This window comes from Pelodiscus sinensis, chromosome 4 (genome assembly GCF_049634645.1).
Source record: "Pelodiscus sinensis isolate JC-2024 chromosome 4, ASM4963464v1, whole genome shotgun sequence".
In the NCBI taxonomy this organism is placed as follows: domain Eukaryota; kingdom Metazoa; phylum Chordata; order Testudines; family Trionychidae; genus Pelodiscus; species Pelodiscus sinensis.
The window spans coordinates 71139015-71158577 of record NC_134714.1 but is presented as its reverse complement, the minus strand read 5'-3'; the positions used below and the strand labels follow the sequence as shown (position 1 = coordinate 71158577).

Sequence of the window (19563 nt, the reverse complement as noted above, 5' to 3'; positions counted from 1 at the left end):
GCTACTTCAGAACAAAAGGTGTACTGTAGTTGGATTCCTATGCTGTCCTAATTAACTAGCAACATTTTCTCCTGAAATGGAGAGTAGTGAGATTTTCATCAAATGGCCATTTCCTGTTGGAAAAAGCTGCACTGCTACTAAACGGCAGCCAGGCAGGGGAAAAGAACAAAACAAGATAACTTCTCAAATACAGCTTTTATAACAGTCTTCCCTTGTTAGCTTACCTGAATAGCATGGAACATGTAATCTACCAATTTCTCAACCTTTCTCACTTAGTAAAAGCTTTTATCAGCTGATTTCTACAGCATCCCTCTGCCAGTGAAAGCTCACCTCTCAACCTGGCAACGCATAAATGAGGGATATAATGTATAACAAGAACCCAAAATGAGAGGGACACAAAATTAACTGATTTTAAATGTAGGGTATATTTTTTTCTATGTAAATAACTCTTTCGATAACTTCAATTTCATAATACTTTATTTCTGGCAGAAGGACTTCTCAATGGCAAAAGAGAAAAGAGACACTAAATTTACATGGGATGAACTAGAATGAACATGCCATATTTGAGATGCATGCAAGAAAGAGGGAAGAGAGGAGGCCATAAATTATATATTAAAAAAAGCAAACAGTAAGAAACACAGGCTGGCCAAATGTTTTGGAACTTATAAAGTTATTTAAGACTCCCAGTAACTTCTGAGAAATTTGGAAAGTTCTGCTCCCTTGCCTACATAAGGAAAATCTCTCTTCTTGAGCAGTCAAATCTCTCCTTGAGCAGTCACTGAGACTGAAATGGGTGACATTTCAACTCATTTGGGCAAGTCACCACAGAAAATGCCCGTTTTGCAAATGGAATCCCACTGGTGTAAGTGGAGCTGGTAGAGGTATAAGAAAGGATCCTAAATTCTGAATTTAAAGGATTTGACTCTTCACCCGTTTCATGCTCTTGTCTATGATAGACATTCATCACATTCATTCATGGCAACTTGCCTTACTTCTATAGCATTCTTGCCAATCAAATGACAATTGAAAATCACCAGCATGCATCAGGCCACCTGGGCAAGGTTATACAAAGTGCATTTCTTGAAGTTTTTAAGTGGACAAATATTCTAGGACAAAGCCTCAAAAGTAAAAAAGAGAAGCTGCTCAGTAATTGCTTCCAATATAAGTGATGCCTGCAAGGCACGTTTTAAAGCATCTACTGGATTCTATACACTGGCTACCTGAACACACTATATTAGAAAACTCATGGCTGATATTGGGAAATGCTTTGCAGAGGATTATGAATGCCCCTTAGAATTAGACATTAGAAATATAATGGGGAAAGGAAGAATGCTCTTGTAGTTAAAACTAGGGATGTTAAATTTCAATTAACTAGTTGAATAGTCGATGGGATTTCTATTGACTACTCAATTAGTTGATAAGAACATACGTTTCAAAGGTGGAACGCAGACAAGAGCACCAGTAAGAGTTCTTGTGCGTTTCAAAGGTGGAACGCTAAATGGAGTCCCACTTATTCCTTGTAGAACTCGTCAGAATAGCGAGTCCGTTTTATTTCAAAACAACAGGTGCGCTCAAGAGACGAGGTTGTAGTTTGTGATATGGGCAAGTTTTGATCACTACTGATCTGAGATGAACTTGAACCACTGTTCTGGAAAAGAAGGGATTTATACCAGTCAGGCATATATATAACAAATTTGTGTGTGTGTGGTGTATTTGAGACTAGCATAAAAGGCAATTCTTCATTTCCATCAATCATGTTTGGACTTCTGACGGCTTAAAAACACGAACTTGTTTGCAATGCAATAAAATCTTGCTATGTAATTCTTCAAGCATGAAGAGCTGTTTGCGTTCTCAATGATCATGCAAAAAAGGGAAGAAAAATTGCATAAGTCATGCTGAACATTGCCATAATTAATTTAGTAACTGGACCACAATGACAGGCCGATTACTGGCAGCTGTTGCAGAGTTACAGTCAAAGATAGTATTCAGAGAGATCTGAAAACGCAGTTTGTGGTTGTGATTTATTAAGCAGCTCAGAAGTCTGGTTACAGTCATTTCAATTAAACAACTCTGATCATCTTTTCCAACTACAAAATAATAAAATTCCTGTTCCTAAAACAGAATCTTGGAGTGAAATTTAAAGACACACATACATCCAGTAAATATTGTTAAAAACCACAAATAGTTAAGCCAGTTTTTAACAGCTTTGCTGAGCAGCCTGGGTAGGGACTACACCTAATCTCTTCAGTCTCTCACTTTCAATATAAAGTGGTAGATATACTTGATTTGGTTACCCAAATAAATGGCCAATGGCCCATCATGGTGCTAGCATTTCCTGCAGCACAAGAAATGCTATCAGAAGAAAGATAAAACCAAGACTCTGCCCACTTGTACCCTTCGATGAGGAGCTCAAGGCTTAAATCAGAGAATTTAGCTAAAAAACCTCACAAGCCACTGATCATTATTTCTGAAAAGTAACTGAGAACTGGATAGGAATTAAGAATGTGAGGGGTGGGGAGCATGGGAACAAATGTTCCACCATCTTCAAGGAGGAATATATCTATTAAAATGAACAAGTGTATGGGGGAAGATGGAAAAACACTTCTAAGCTTCTTAACTTTTAAAAAACTATTCTCTGGTGACATAAATCTTGCAAGGTAAGCAATGAAAGTCCTTTTGTGTGGAACATTTAAACCTGGGTTGAACAAGTCACTGGGCAGCTTACTGTAGAGTGGGAAATGACCCAGCCTGCCCACTGGAAGAACATCTCTGTACCACAGGATAAACCTCCCAAATCCAGGACTCTTTGGGCAAGCAACAGCTATGGTCCTGCCGGGAGCAGGAACCAGCTGGGGAGTCCAGCCTGGACAGACCCAGCCCCCTGGGGTACTGACAGAAGAGTAGGGAGCCCAGACTCCAGGGAACCCTGGGCAGGCCAGCAGAAGGGTGGGGAGCCCTGGCCTAGAGAGCCCTACAGCCTGGAGAAGAGCCCCTGAGTGGGCCAGCAGGGGAGCACTGACCTCCCCTTAGTTCAGCAAACTCTGGATCAGGACTGCTCAGATCCCCAGGGTGCCAGACCAGGGAGGGCCAACCTGCACAATTATTGTCTCGGAAAGATGCCAAACACAGGGGCTACGTCTAGACTGGCCCCAAATTCCGGAAAAGGGATGCAAATCAGGTAAGTCAGCATAGGGAAATCCGCGGGGGATTTAAATATCCCCCGCAGATTTAAATAAACATGTCTGTCGCTTTTTTCCCGGCTTGGGGAAAAGCCGGAAAAAAGAGTCTAGACTGGCCCGATCCTCCGGAATAAAGCCCTTTTCCGGAGGATCTCTTATTCCTACCTGAAAGGAGGGAGGAGCCCCGCCCCCGGGTGCCCGGCTATGGGGGGGGGGGGGGCCGCCCCCGGGCACCCGGCTATGGGGGGGGGGGCCCCGGACGCCCGACAACCTCAAAAAGGTTGGGGACCACTGCTCTAAATATAGTAATCAGTTTTGCATGCAAATAAAATAGATTATTTTATAGAATCAAGTTTAAGAACCAGTACAAAATTAAGAGGCCTCATTTCTTTCAAAGTCCTCCAGTTTGCTGGGCCTTTTATGACTTACTCTCTCAATAGCAGCTAGCTCTCATAATTCACTGTGCCTGAAGAACTTTTAAAAATAAAATAATTTTGTACTTTACTCCTACAGCAAACTATCTGCTGAATTACTACGTAACTGTAACACAAGTTCTAGCTTATGTGAAACCTGCTTCAGGTGGCATGTGACCAGGATTCATCACCAAATTTAGTCCACTGATTGGATCATGGGCTAGGTACTGATGGGGAATGCAAGTGAATCCATGTCTCTTGGCACAACAGATCATACCTCAACTATATTCAGTATAAATAAGGAACACATTTTTAACAGCAAGGATTAGTAACTGAAGCAGTTTATCAAAGAAAGTAGATTCTCCAAACACTTTAAATCAAGAGTCAATGTCTTTTAAAAAGATATGTTCTAGATTAAGCATAAGTCACTGTGCTCAATATAATGGAGAGAATGGCCAAGTTCTAGGTCCTGCCTTTTGCAAGTCGGGCAAGAATAGAGATGTAGCAACAAAAGGGAATAAGGATCCCATATGCTCTCAGTCTAAAATACAGTATGATATTGGACACTAGTCGGAGAAGAAAATAGTATTTAAACACTAGTATTTGTTAGACACCACATACAAAAACTTACCTGCTTCTGGATCTGGAGGAATTCTCCACATGTATAAGTTGAAGTCATCAGAGCCAGAGAGGATGTACTATTAGACATAAAAATAAAGCAAATTAAAGGTGAGGCATCACTTGAAGTAGGTTCTTTTTCTTAAAAGTTAATGGAAAGAATTCTAGTAGTTTGGTCTAGAGATGTTAAATGGCATTTAATCAGCAAATCAACTGTTCGTTGATAAGGGGGGGAAAACTGCAGAGCCGCAGCAGGGTAAGCTCCCAACCCCGTGAGCTAACTCTGCTGCAGCTCTACCTTTTAAATGTATTAAGAGCCACAAGGTCCTCGCTATGCCTCTGTGTCCCCTGTGCCCACAGAGATGGTGCTGGGGAGGAACCAGCTTTTAATCCGGTTCCCCCAGACGGGTTCCTGCTTCCCCACCTGCTGCCTCTCTCTGATACCGGCAGCAAGGTGGGGGAGGGGAGGGGAAGTATATGCATATGCTTATCAGATAGTTCACTAGTCACATCGCTAATTTGGTCAGGGCTGTCAGAACTTGGAGGTTTTATTTATCTTTGAGTCTGGACAGGCTGCCACCCTAGTTCGGTATCACAGAATGCTGGATGCTTAGAACTCTTGTCCATTTGTAAGTATCTGCTGCCCACGTTTTATTTTTGGTCTGTTACACAGTCTAGCCTCCAAAACTGAGGTGGTCCAAACCAAAGTTCCAGACTCAACCACTGTCAACTTTGAGCTCTCACTCTTTCCCAAACTCAAAAATTGCTGAAAGTAGCAGTGTTTGTTTTTACAATTTCATAAACTATGAGCAGTCCTGTGACACCTTAGAGACCAACAAATTTATTAGGTCATGAGTTTTAACCCACTTCAGATGAACTGGAGTAGAAATTACAGAATCTGGGCTATATATTCAAACAGCAAAAGAAGTTACCTGTGAATTGTAAGACCAGTGTTCATGAAGCCAATTAAGTGTCAGTGTGGATGTGCCTAAAATATATTCACATTTCCACACCAAATACTCTGAATAGCTTCATTAAAACTGGTCCTACAATTGACAGATAAACAAACAGCAAAAGAAGTTATTTACACACACACACACACACACACACACACACACACAGAGCTAGCCCCGCTCGCCAGCCACTCTGTCCGGCGATCTGCGCATGCGCAGATCATTCTGGACATGCGCAGATCGCCCAAACCTGGCTCTTCCAGGTTACAATCTACTCAACCACGGCGAGTAGATTGTATTATTTGTCGAGCCCTGTATGTATATGTGCGCGCGCGCACACACACACACACACACACACACACACACACACACACACACACACAGCTTGACAAATGGCAGCAAAAACCACTCGCTAGCCCCGTACTGCACATGCACAAGAGCCGCATTGCGCATGCATGTGCCGCAAATGAACGGGGCATGCAGCTGAAATCTACTCGCCAAGAGTGAGTAGATTGTAGAGTTTGTTGAGCCCTGTATATAGATATATCTCCTGGATTCTGTAATTTCCACTCCAGTCATCTGATGATGTGGGTTTTACCTAATGACCTAATGAATTTGTTAGTCTTTAAGGTGCCAACAACTAGCAACCAGCTCTGTTACTCTTACCTTGATCTCAGAAGATGGACAATAGAGCATGTAAACTAAGGACAAAAGGGCAGAGTTTGATCTCAGTTACCTGGATGTAAATCGGAAGTAGCTCTTTTGGGTCTATCAATTTATGAATAAATTTAAATCGGTGTAAATCTGATTAATGTAGTCCTAAAAATCAAACTTGCTTTTATTTAGAGAAAAAGCGGGAGAGAGAGAGGAAAAAAACCAAATGGAATAAAATTTGGCCTTTTCTTGACCCCAACAGCAGATAAACTCAACCCAGACAAGCAAGACAAGCGGAGTTTAACTGGTTACTGGTTTTCATTCTCTAGGGATTAACAAATTCATCAGGCAGAGCTAAAGCGGGCTGTGAAGAAACAAGCCCTGTCATCCTAACACAGGACTAAGAAACAAAGAGCCAAATTACATGGAGAAACACAGAACCTTGTAAAAAGTGTTACTATGCTAGTTACTTTACAGGTAAAAGTGTGTGCTGCTACAACAATGCAACATCAGACCTCTGGACAGTCTCCCCCCTCCCCCCCATCAATACAATGCAACGAACTATTCTTCTCTCTCCTTATACCAATTTTTAAAACTATGTAGATAGGAGTAAGCATCTACAAATGCAAATTGCCCCTTTACTGATGCAAAGGAGCACGAAACAGACACCAGTTATGTTACAAAATTATCTACTAGCTCTGTATTGCTTAGAGACACTTCATTTCAGTGCCAAGCACTCCAAACAGTAATATCTACAAGCCAACATGTTCAGACACTTGGACAGCTTACCAGAGCCTAAGTGACCTGGTAGTACCAGGAGTATAAATGGTTCCCTTTCACATGACAGCTTATAAATGTTAACTCACAGCAGGCTAGGCTACTGTGCCAGATCTACACAAATTAGGGCTTATACAGGCAGCCTCCCAAACAAAAATCAGTTCAAGAAACAAAGCAGTTTTGCAAAAGATATGTTACACAAGAAAAGGCTACACAAAAAGTTTTATTTTTTATAGTTATTTAAATCATACAAAGTGTTACCATCTTAAAAGCATTTGTTACCCAGATCATAATCAAAGCAGAAAATGCTCAGAACAAGGCAAAGATGCCCCTAAGAACATAAGAACGTCCATACTGGGTCAGACCAAAGGTCCATCCAGCCCAGTACCCTGTCTCCGACAGCACCAATGGCAGGTATCCCAGAGGGAATGAATCGAACAGGTAATGATCAAGCCATTTCTCTCCTGCCATCCATCTCCACCCTGACAAACAGAGGCTAGGGACACCATTCCTTACCCATACTGGCTAATAGCCATTAATGGACTTAACCTCCATGAATTTATCTAGTTCTCTTTTAAATCCTGTTATAGTCCTAGACTTCACAACCTCCTCAGGCAAGGAGTTCCACAGACTGACTATGTGCGGTGTGAAGAAGAACTTCCTTTTATTTGTTTTAAGCCTGCTGCCCATTAGTTTTACCCTAGCTTGAAAATAAAATGACAAGATATCCCTAAAAATGGTTTAAGAGAAAGCTTAACTTAAATACTTATATAGGAAACATCTAATGCTGAACCATTATATCTCAAATTTCCCTTTCTACCAAAATCATTGCTTTACGCAATATCTCATGTCTTGCTTTGGATAACACATGTAATACAAAAGAATAACCAGAAGGAATTGGCGTCAGATGTTTTTAAGGGGAAGAAGAAGAAAAAAAGTCAAAAGAAAAACCATTTGTAAAGACTAGAACAGATGCATACAGCCCACCTGAAAACTCCAAAACACATTAGGCTGCAGCCAAGCTAAGAGTGTGAAGCAAACCTCTCTGAAAACCTAGAAATGAAGGGAAAACTCAAGCCATGTACGTGGCGGTATTAGTTGCACATTAGTAAGTGGGCGTACATAGACTTGAAAAGTTACATTTTGGAAGATGCCAAAAATTCAGCATTCCTTCTCATAGAATGCACCATTTTACTGCTGTCAAACCCAGTAGCCAACATTTTTTCCCTGTCTCCTTGCCCTTCCAGGATCTCCCTGTAGTTGTCTCCTGTTTTCCCGCTTTCCTCACAACAACAGAGTTAACTGGATTACAGGGCATGCTCCACCCATTGTTCCATGGAGCCATATAGCATAGCTCTGGGAACCAGAGCTGGAGTCTAGTTTACAGACAGGGACTGGGGAGCAGCCAGAAGTGTAGGAATGTGAATTGCGCTGGCTAAAGAATATGCCTCAGTTACTACACTGGAGTGATAAATGGCTTCAGCAGCTTGCCTTCCTACTACCCATATCCCTGGCACATTGAGAGGAAATGAGGTTCTGATCTGTGCTATCTGAAGAAGAGCACAGGAGCCAAAGCTTGGGATGTGTAAATGGGCCACCTGTCCATTTTCGGAAATAATTAATGTTACTTCCATTCGTATTTAAATGAACCACAGCTGCAAGTGGTACTGAGGAATAGGAATAGGACAGAAGTGTGTTTCATGATAAAAATGAATGAATGCTGTTGCTGCTGAATTAAGAATGTTGTTGCCATGGAGTACACGCTGCCTTGATTATAAGTAGCAGAAAGCCACCACACTGCGCTGAACCACTGAAGGAGCCATATAAGCTTAGACTCCACTTGCATATGGTCCAAGGATCTTGGGTTGTGAGGGAATATGCAAGACTAATTATTAACAGAATCTCTTCTATCAGATGATTTGTAGCACAACACTGATGAGAATCATGGAGATAAGCCAGCAGTGACGGAATGACAAGAATTGTAGGAAACACTAAAAAGACCCCAAAGGATTAGTGAAATCATGGTAACTCTTGAATCTGGCCAGACGTTGAAGGAAGCACTCACATGCTCAGATGTTTGGGGGAGAAGCCTCAACCAGTGTTAAAAATACCTGTTTGAGAATATCTCTCCCCCCCATTAGCAAAATACCACTGCCTGAGATGAGCGAGAGTTCATATCTAGGCTCCAATCTTCCTGTAGAAGACAAGATAGTCTCTCCCCTCTTAGATCAAACAGTTTGTTGACCAAGCCTTCTCTTCCACACATAAGACCACTGTCTACAAGCCTGTGAACGCAGCTCCCTTTACACCTCTCAGTAGGGAATTCCCTCATCAGGGCAGTCTCTACGAGGCATCCCTCCTCAAAACCGTTCCTGCCCTATTACCAACTCTAGCCAAAAGGCCTCCACCTAAGATTGCAGCGCAGAGCTGATTTAAGCACCTGTATCCAGGGCAGACTATTAATTCCTCTTACCCTGGCTCAGTGGGGAGTTCATGTACTCAAACGCATGGAGAGTGGCAGGAGGAAATTTTTCCCAGAAGCATTTATTTAGAATTAGAAAGACTTAGGAATAGGAATGCTGTATGCAGTGTTGTAGCAGCCATATTGGTCCCAGGAGATTTGAAAGACAAGGTGGGTGAGGTAATATCTTTTATTGGATCAACTTTGGTTGATGAAAGAGACAAGCTTTTGAGCTTACAAAGAGCTCTTCTTCAGGTCTGGGAAACGTACTCAGCATCATATCTAAAGTCCAAGTCTACCTTACACTACACATGTACTTTGTGATAACTATATTGACAGGAATGTGAAAAATTCGCACCTCTGAAAGACCTAGCTATACGGACCCTAACCCCCTGCCCCTTCCCATTATGTAGACAGTGTTATGTTGACAGCAGAGCTGCCACTTATTGTGGAGATTGAGACACACTAATAAAAATCATAGACCAAGTTATTAATCAAAGTTACTAGCAAAGTTATGAATTTAAGCTTCTAGGTTTCTCTTTAGAAGATGATGTGCAGATTTCCTTTGAGAATAAGGACTCTCAAAGCACGATAACTTTGTGAAAAAGTGTTCACCGACAGGTGATATGGTATTTTTGTCTTATTGTTTTCCTGTGTGAGTTCATTTGAGAGCATAGTGATGAAGTTGAAGAGGCTGGAGGATTGTTTGAAGGGCCAAAGGGGGATTCAGGAAAGAATTCTTTTGAGATATAATCCACATCAAATATTGATTGTAATTGTTTAATGGTATCTTTTATAGGTTCTAATGTGAGATGACAAAAGTTTAAAAGCTGTAGTTATTCACATCATACAGTGTTTAAATATTAAACTGATAGATATTAGATATTAAACAGACAGATGCAGTGAAAACAGAGAAGATAAAATAGGAAACAAATTGAGAGAGACTATGGAGAAGACTGGGAGAAGTAGATAACATCACTGGACTATTACTGAGGCATTGTTTATTATTAGTTTTTCAATGCCAGGATGGGACATCTACAACTGCCTGACACAGAGGCAAAGAGTAAGCTGCTTACGGTGTTCCTTTGTTGAAGGGGGATAGACTTTAAATGCAGTTATTCCTGAATGGCCTGCCTCTGTTTAATCTATAACTGAGGATTCCTCCCTATTCACGTTATTGCCAATTTTAAGATTTTGTTGTCTAATCAACTGAGTTTCTATGGTTTACAAAATTTCTAGCCCACCCTTACTTGTTGTTTTTTGTGAAAGGACTTTTGTAATACCTATTACTGCCTGGAATTTATCATTTGTAAGTAGTGCCACAGCTTTCCGCTTAAACCATTACTCTTCAGCGGTCAATTTTTTGCTAGGTTTTAAAAGACTCAAACTTTATGTATCAAGAAAGGTCACTGGCATTTCATACAAGGCATCTTGTTTTTAGAGGTACCATTTGAATACCAAGATGATGACACTGACAAAGTTTGAAACGTTCCATTCCACGCTTGCTCATTACTTCAGGGATTTATACAAGTTTCAGTCTCCAGCCAAGCAAACATACAAACTTTTGCTACTCAACGAAGCTTCTCTCAACTCCTGAGGTAACAAGTGGTTTTCCCCCAGCTTGACCATCTCTTTTCCTGAATTCAGATATCAAATCTACCCTTTCCTCTGGAAAAAAAATCAAACAAAAATAAAGCAAGCCATTCTATGTAAAGCGTGCATAAACAAACCAAAATAAAACGTATGACTCAGTGTGCGTTTGCACAGCACCTTAACTTCGAAATAAGATATGCAATTTGTGCTACGCAAATTGCATATCTTATTTCAATTGTATTTGGAAATAGGTTATTTTGAAATCTGGCATATCTACACAGTACCAAATTTCAAAACACCACGCTATTTTGAGACATCCCGTAACCCTCATGGAACGAAGGTTACAGGGATGCCAGAACAGTGGACCTGTTACTTTGAGATAACGGGCGCATTTAAAAAAGACGCGAGGTAGCTATTTCAGGATATCTCCAGTATCCCAAAATAGCCCCACTGTCCTAGTACCCTAAGACTAAAAAGAACACAAGTCTGATGACTCTTCTCCGAGGACTTTTGCCTTCCAAGACTCAGTTTAGAAAGCAGCACTCTGCCTTTTATAGATAAGATATACAGGGTTTATTCAAAACACCTGCCTTTGAAAATTCACAAGCTACTTTCCTCTTCCCAAACCTGCCATACAAGTTTGACTTGCATCCTAAAATAGTTTCTAAGTTTGGTTAATGAAAACCAATACAATTAACATGGCTGTGCCACTGATGTGGACATGCCACAAGACATAATGAAAATCATGCAGGCCTCTATAGCATGACCAAGACTTGAGAGATTATGATTAGGCCACTGGTGCATGACATCCACTACTCATAATGCTGGCCAACAAAGTTCTGTTGTATTCTTATACTCCATCAAACTATATGTATCCATCTTTCACCTCGTTTTATACTGATATTATAAACTTTAAGGACAGGGACGATGTTTCTGTTCGGTATCTGTTATTGCCCAGTAGAGTGGGGGAACCATAATGCTAGTTTAAAAGGAAAAAAGGAAAACTTTTTTTCATACCTACCAGCACAATTGTGTTGCCCTGAAAAGTTTCAGGGCTGGTTCTTTAATTATTTAACACGACTCAAATCGCAGCATAAATAGAACTTAAAACGTCCCCTTTAGCCTAGCCTCAAGCAGCAAGTCAAGGGCACAGAAGACTCTTCCCCATTTATAACGTTTACACAAATGTTTATACAGCATACAATGTTCATCCAATTACAGCTGCTGAAGAAAAAACATTCATCAGCTGCTACTGTTAGCCATGTGCTGATCAACTTACACAGATCCCCAAAGACTTTTTCTGCGGTAATTGATTGATTGTTCCTCAGCAAGAGATATGCTGGTCTAAAACTGTATTGACTGGACAAAAAAAGCCAGATGGCTGTGTAACAAAGGCTAAAGAACTGCACTGAAAATTCACAACAACCAACTACAATTCCCACCCCAACCTTAAAAGCAACAGAATGTACACCGGGCAATTTTAAAGACCTTTAAAAAAATCAATATTTTGCAGACTCACTACATAGTAAAACGGACAATGTTTAATCACCACAAGAAATAACTGAAAATCTATTACCACAAACTTTTGCAGAAAAGAAATATATATATTCCCACCATGTCCTAAAGAAAACAAAGATATTTCTATGCATGTAGAAAGGAAGAGAGATAGAGATACATTATTTCTCTACATTAGTACAGCTGCAGACATCCTGAATGCTTTTCCTGCTTTCTGGAACCCACTGAATAAGAAAAAATTATTACATAATGAGGAGAACACAAAATTCCTGGTCTTCACTATCTATATAGAAAAGAGCAGATTTTAAGGTTGGTTCTGAGCACAGTTTATCCTTGTCTACACTTGCAGTTAAAGAGCATTCAGTAACAACTTAGCTGTATGCATTGATAGCTCTTGTTTTGTTAGCCACAGGTCATTTAAAATTTTTAAGCATGGACCAGACCACACCCATTAGCTGAAGAGAGAAGTCCTGCTTCTGAAGATCTCAAAGTGCACATAAAAGGAGCCCTGACTGTGGAGCCTAGAAAGAGTGAAGGAGTACAGCTTCTTTTGTGCTGACCTCAATGCCCAGAAAGTTAAATCTCTCCCACAACAGTCTGCAGGAAACATAAGAAAGAGCAGAATGGCTGCAGGGAGAAAATGGGGGAGACAGCGGAATCAAAGAGGGCGCTCTTTCATTCTGCTGCAACCCAGATTCTATGACATTTCTTTCTGTGTGGGATCGGAGGACAAGGGAAGGAGACAACACTGAATGTGACAATGTTTGGCTATAGAACTGGGTTCTTCAACTTCTATATACAAAGCTAACTTCTAACTGCATTCTTAAAAAAATAAAATAAATAAAGATCAGCCATTCAGAAAGCTAACTGGCAGACACTAATTTTATCTCTGTAAACTATAGTAAGACACTACATTCCTTTAAGTAAGCTTGTCCAAAACCCCTAAACCATATTTGCACAGTAAGTCCTTCACATTTCGATGCTTGACGCTGCAAGAGAAAATATTTTGCTGCGAGCGGTCATTCATACTCACGAATACTTTCACAAAGGAAAAGCATAAATGTACTCATTAGAGAGGAAGGCTTCCCTTTTAATTAATAAGTACCACTTCCTTGAAAAGAGTCATTTTAACTAGAAAATATGCAAAAAAGTACAAAAGTTAGATTTCTATACAACAGCAACACACCTACATTTATGGAACTTAGCAACCATACAACTAATCCTCTTTCAAAGAGAGCATTGCTGACATTTTGATTAGTTGATCGGTACTAATCACATTATCCCTAACCAGAGTTTAGTATGCAGAGTTAAACATTCCAAAAACTGAAGCTTTATAGGAAGACTGAATAGTCTGCAATATTGCAAGTGGTGCATTCCTGAAACTCCCCTCCAGTGTAATGTCAACAGAAGAGGCTGAGTGGTGATGTAATGTCTGAGGGCATGCCATAGATTCAAGACACTTTTTGTTTTATTCACAGACTTCAAATTAACCCTTTTTTGACATCTGATTGTTGCTTGCATATTTACTACCACAGGCTCTAGAGTGGTTCAAAATATATGCAGTGTGAAATAAAAGCTGGTTATTACCATTCTGCTCATTTGTACCATGTATTGTAGTTGGAATTCATGAGCAGGAAGAGAACCTATCTTCAGGTTTTATACCACCACCCTATATTAAGATACAATTTGTGCTTTTCATTTAAACCTAGGCAAATACATCTAAAGTTGATAGAATACATTGATGTAATTAAGGGCAATGCTTGGCCTATTCAGTCTGCCTTCCCAATATCTCCTTATTTTCTTCTGTGATTGACTGCAGCTAGGCTGGGCCAAGATGAGCTCCTAATTCAAGACAAAAGACGACACCATATTGTGTTCATTTACTTATCAATATCAGAGCTCCTGTACAAAGAAGAAGAGAGGTTTCTTAGTAAGTGATATGTGAACATTGAATTCATATTTAACAACTAGATCTAAGGAAGAATTGTGTGTGGCTCCAAGTCATAAAAGTTTTCAGCTTACCTTTGATCACCACAAGAAACTAGCTATTTGACAAAAAGAAGTGTACCACTTAATGAATAAGTGTAGCAGAATCCGATCCTAATATCATTCGTTATAATCCAAACACATGGAAATTCATTTAGAGTGATTTAAAAAGCTAAAATTGAGGCAGATATTTGGAGAAAACTAGATTTATGGTTTGACATTGAGGAAAAAACCTGCATATTCGGTTTATTATTATTATAATAGGTTCATAAGGACAATGGTTATGGTAGTATTCAGACTTGAATGATTCGGATGCTTCCATAGGTCCGGCAGAACCACAACTGGTTCTGGGAGTCCAGCAGCAGGAGGACCGATGGCTGGGAGCCCTGCCAGGATTGGCAGCATGCAGCAGGCCAGCGCTAGGCAGCCTGCATCAGGCCAGTTGGAGGGACCAGCAGCCGAGCTGGGAGAGGAAGTGGGCTGGGGGGCTGGTGGCAGGGGGACCAGAATTGACCTTCCTTGTTCTATCAAACTCCCTCATTAAGGATCTGTCAAGTCCAGAGGGTGCAGGATCAGGGAGGTCCAATCTCTAACTTTTAAAATCAAATACAACTTTGTCAGGTGGTCTCAACTTTTACAATACTCAGTATTTTTAAATGAAAATTGGAATAAGATATGAAGTACTAATCACTAGGTCCAATATGAAATATTAAGCCCTGATTTACTTGCTTAAGACGTCTGGAACATTAAAAATGAGGACTGAACCATTCATATTGTATACTTAGCACACATCAGAAGATAGGAAATAAGAGTGCAGCTAGAGATAACCTTCCTACATCCCTTTCTTTCCAAACCCTTCCTCACATCTTATCCCCATAAGAAATCTGCACCCAAAGCAGAGTTCTGACTCCAAAAAAGGGAAAAAAAGTATCAGACACTCCACAAAGCTCATTACGGACTTTGCTGATTTTACATGGAAGGCACTAAAATACTATAGTGACGAGATGCAGCACACCACTCTGAGACCATGTCTAGACTTGCAGGAAGACTGATGCTGCAGCAGTCAAACTTCTAGCATTCGATTTACCAGTCTAGTAAAGACCCAGTAAATTGAATGCTGTGGGCATCCCTGTCAGCACCAGTACATCTTGCTGTCACAAGTAGTAAGGGAAGAGGATGGGAACATTTCTCCTGTCGACCTCCCACTGTGGAAATGGCACCGAAATTTGGCTTCAGCTGACCTTCCTCCGTAGCACAGACCTGGCCTGAGTTAACCAGATGGGATCAAATTTCCAAGCTCTTTCTGTAAATTCTGTAATTTTTCTGGGTTTCATGAATGGACATGTGTCACACACACAAAACAAACTCCAACACACCAGCAAAAGTGCAGAATTTGCCTTAGAAAGAGATGCAGAAGACTCCTAAATTGCATTCCCTCTAAAATGTGCGCCTGTGTGGGCATGCAACGAGAATTTGAGGTTTGCCTACCTCCTCAGCAGAGCTACAGCAGTGGCTGCTCAGCTGGGCAGCCACCACATAGCCGTGGCCCTTCCCCAGGGCTCCAGTGGCCCTGGTCAGGGCCAGAGCCACATCACAGGTGGCCAGCAGCTGTTCTGGAGGCCCCGGCCAGCAGCAGAGTACCACCAAAGTAAGATTCTGGCTCCCCGTCTTACTACCAAATCCTTTGTGTGCGTCTAATTATACATCTTCAGTTGTTAACTCTTGGCTTTATTTAGGGTCTGATCTGACTTCCATGGGTTTTATCACATTACCAATCACTAGGCTGGGAAGTGGGTTGTTATTTAAGCCCTTATTTTACAGTTCTTATGCACCTGCTTAACATTACTCATGAGAATAGTCCCACTGACTTGTAAGGAACTGACCACGTGGGTAAAGTTAGCCATTTATGTAAGTTTTTGCAGGTGGAAGGTCTAAAATGTAGAATGAGATTTTCAAAATAGCTCAGAATTGAGATAGCACTGCAAAAATTCCCATAAAGTCAATGGGAGCAGAGTTGTTTGTCTGATTACTCATTCAGTATTTTCGTGTTTTTAAAAAAGTGTCTTCTAATCAGAAAGCAGAAAAATGGATTACTTAGGTGACCAATCACTGGCCACTAAAAGATAATTGTGCATACTTGAAAACTTAATGACCATCTGAGTCTAAAATGTGTTTTGAACTGTTTGAAGAATTCTCACAAATAAGTAGTAATCTTACAGAAATTAGAGCAGTTTGCAAATAAGCTGAAAGCTGAAAGAAAAATAATATATTGCAATGAATAATTCAGTCAGATCGAGTCTCTACTAGACTGTTCTGGGCAAATATTTTGATGGAAAATGGCTTTTGGGGGAAACTGACATTTTACAAATATGTCTATTGTAGTTGAGATTTTTTTTTGTTTACATTAACACGTCAGTCAATTGTAGTCAACCTACCCATTTAAAAAAAAAAATCCAAATTATGCTCTAAATCCCTGTTCCAAACCCCACAGAAGTCAACAGAAGTTTTCCAATTGGTTTCAATGGATTTTGGGTCAGGCCCATAGAACCTTCTTACTTGGAGATAGAAAAAGGGGGATTAGATCAAATATTGTCTCTTCTTACTAACATAGGGTTGCTTCCTACAGAGTCTTTTGTATAATAGTGGTAGAAATGTAGCCATGTTAGTCTGGTGCAGCTGAAACAAAACACAGGACTGTGTAGCACTTTAAAGACTAACAAGATGGTTTAATAGGTGATGAGATTTCGTGGGCCAGACCCACTTCCTCAGATCAAAAAGTACAACATGAAAATCGTGTTGCCCCTTTTCTTTTGTATCTGAGGAGTTTTTGAATCACCATGGGGAGACGCTTGTATATTTGTTTTATAGATCTGTATTATGCCGAATTAAAAGCACTATTTTAAAGACACATTTCTAGACCACTCTATAGATCTCCTGTAAACATGTTGATAGTGGCAAGAATTAAAATAAGCCCTCTACAAAGGAGAGGAAACTAAAACTTTCATTTTGTGATAACTTTAGTCCAAGCCCCACATGTATTTCCTTTGTTCTGGAACATTTCAGAGTTTAAGAAATCTACCAGCAGTATTCTTCAAATGAACTTTAATGAAAATGCCCGTATTAAGGAAAACACATACATGGACTCAGGGAAGATAGTTTCTATTCAGTATGAAACACAACTTTCACCCTAACACAATTTATTAAAAAGTTATTTTTATAGAAGCAACCAGACTTATGTTTAAATATGAATCATAAGAACATCATAAGAACAACCATATTGGGTCAGCCCAAAGCTCCATCTAGCCCAAAATCCTATCTTCCAACAGTTGCCAATGCCAGATGCCCTAGACCAGTGGTTTCCAACCTTTTCCAGATGGGGACCCATTTTGACAATTCAGGAAGACTTGGTGACCCAAGGCAATTCAAAAATGGGGGGAAGGAAGGGGGCAGAGCCACCTGGGGGGAGACACTTGGCAACCCTATTGAAATGTAATGGCGACTCATATTTGAGTCACGACCCATAGGTTGGGAAACCCTGCCCTAAAGGAAGTAAACAGAACAGGTAATCATTATGCGATCCATCTCCTGTCATCCATTTCCAGCCTCTGAAACAGGCTAGGGACACCATTCCTACCCATCCTGGCTAATAGCCATTGATGGACCTAACCTCCATGAATTTATGTAGTTCTTTTTTGAACCCTGTTCAAATCTTTGAGACACACTTCCGAAAAGTGCACATGACCTTAATATTGGAGCACATGACCAAACTCACTCCACTCATGGATGCAAAAATTTAACAGGAAACACTGTTCCTGTACCTCTTGTGGATCTGGTTGCAGGTTCCAGCTCTTATCTTCATGTCTTGATATGCCCCACCAGGATGCAATTCCTGTTGGAAGTGACAGTCCTTCTGGACTATCTATATGTCCAGTTCCTATCACTGTATATTTTGAAACATATCCAGTTACTTTTAACTATTGGGCTGTGTCTACACTGGCACCCTTTTCCGTAAAAGGGATGCTAATGAGACACTTCGGAATTGCAAATGCCGCGGGGGATTTAAATATCCCCCGCGGCATTTGCATGAACATGGCTGCAGCTTTTTTCCGGATTGGGGTTTTGCCGGAGAAAAGCGCCAGTCTAGACGGGATCTTGTGGAAAATAAACCCTTTTCCGCAAGATCCCTTATTCCTACTTATTCCTTATTAAAGTAGGAATAAGGGATCTTGCGGAAAAGGGTTTATTTTCCACAAGATCCCGTCTAGACTGGCGCTTTTCTCCGGCAAAACCCCAAGCCGGAAAAAAGCTGCAGCCATGTTCATGCAAATACCGCGGGGGATATTTAAATCCCCCGTGGCATTTGCAATTCCGAAGTGTCTCATTAGCATCCCTTTTCCAGAAAGGGGTGCCAGTGTAGACACAGCCTTGCTGTATAGTTTCTTGAACTTTCATATTCCAATTAGCTATTTTTGGAGTCCTCTAAATAAATGGTAGGGGAGGAAGGAGGAGAGTAATTGCAGTTTTCCTCAATTTGGTTGAATTGACATCCAAGCAAACACATTAATATGGCCATTTATACTGGATACATTCCTGCAGTTAACAGACTTCTCCACACGAAAGATTAAGTTACATGCACATGTTCTGGCACCAGTGATAGGTTTTCAGTAATCATCCCTCAAAAAGTGTGCATTTTGGAATGGCCACTTAATGATCCATATTATATCGCAGCTTCCCTCTTTCCTTCCCTGCTCTAAGTTTCATCAGGAAATGCATTTACCATAGCTCAGAGATTTCATGGTGCATATGATATTTCTACAACAGCTCCCCAATTGAACCAAATAAGCTCTTAGTTGGGTTTTTCAAAAAGATTCAGAGCAATAATTCATAAGTATTAATTACATAAAGCAGAATTTTGCAAGGCAAAGAACAGGCCCAGTGAAGAATGCCCACAATTCTTCCCATAAAGTAATGAATTATATATATATATATATTAAAAAAAGATTTAAAAAGTCTATCTGGCTCCTGAGTTGGAGAGAGGGTGAGCCATCTTCCACCAAGCTCAAGTAGTTCTACTCTGACCTCTAGAGGAGAAAGACTAATGTCATCTTTAGCTTTGCTCCATACAGACTCATAAGAAAGGGTGTATCCAAATGTATAAAGGGTTAATTTGCTTCAATATATTTCTTTGCCCTTTTTAAGTTTCCTTAGGACAAATTCCTAATTTTTAAATTACCTTCAGTACTGCTTTCTGTGCACTCTGATTAGAAGTGCACAAACATACCTACTCCATATGCTTTTTAATCATAGCCACTTACAGTTACAAGAGACTCTGTTCTATCTCCTGCATGAGATAGGATGGAAATGCAAGTTGTGATTCCAGAATCTTTATTACGGATTTCTCAATAATAGCAAGT

The 19563-nt window shown here is 40.4% G+C and overlaps 1 protein-coding gene across 1 annotated transcript in view; it reads right to left on the bottom strand.

Moving 5' to 3' along the window:
* DCAF5 (DDB1 and CUL4 associated factor 5) overlaps positions 1 to 19563 on the bottom strand; it is an 87434-nt gene that overhangs the window by 16310 nt on the left and 51561 nt on the right. Inside the window, exon 7 of the mRNA XM_075927343.1 lies at positions 4224 to 4290. Within this exon, the coding sequence (XP_075783458.1) occupies positions 4224 to 4290 (67 nt within the window). The remainder of the gene's footprint in view (positions 1 to 4223; positions 4291 to 19563) is intronic.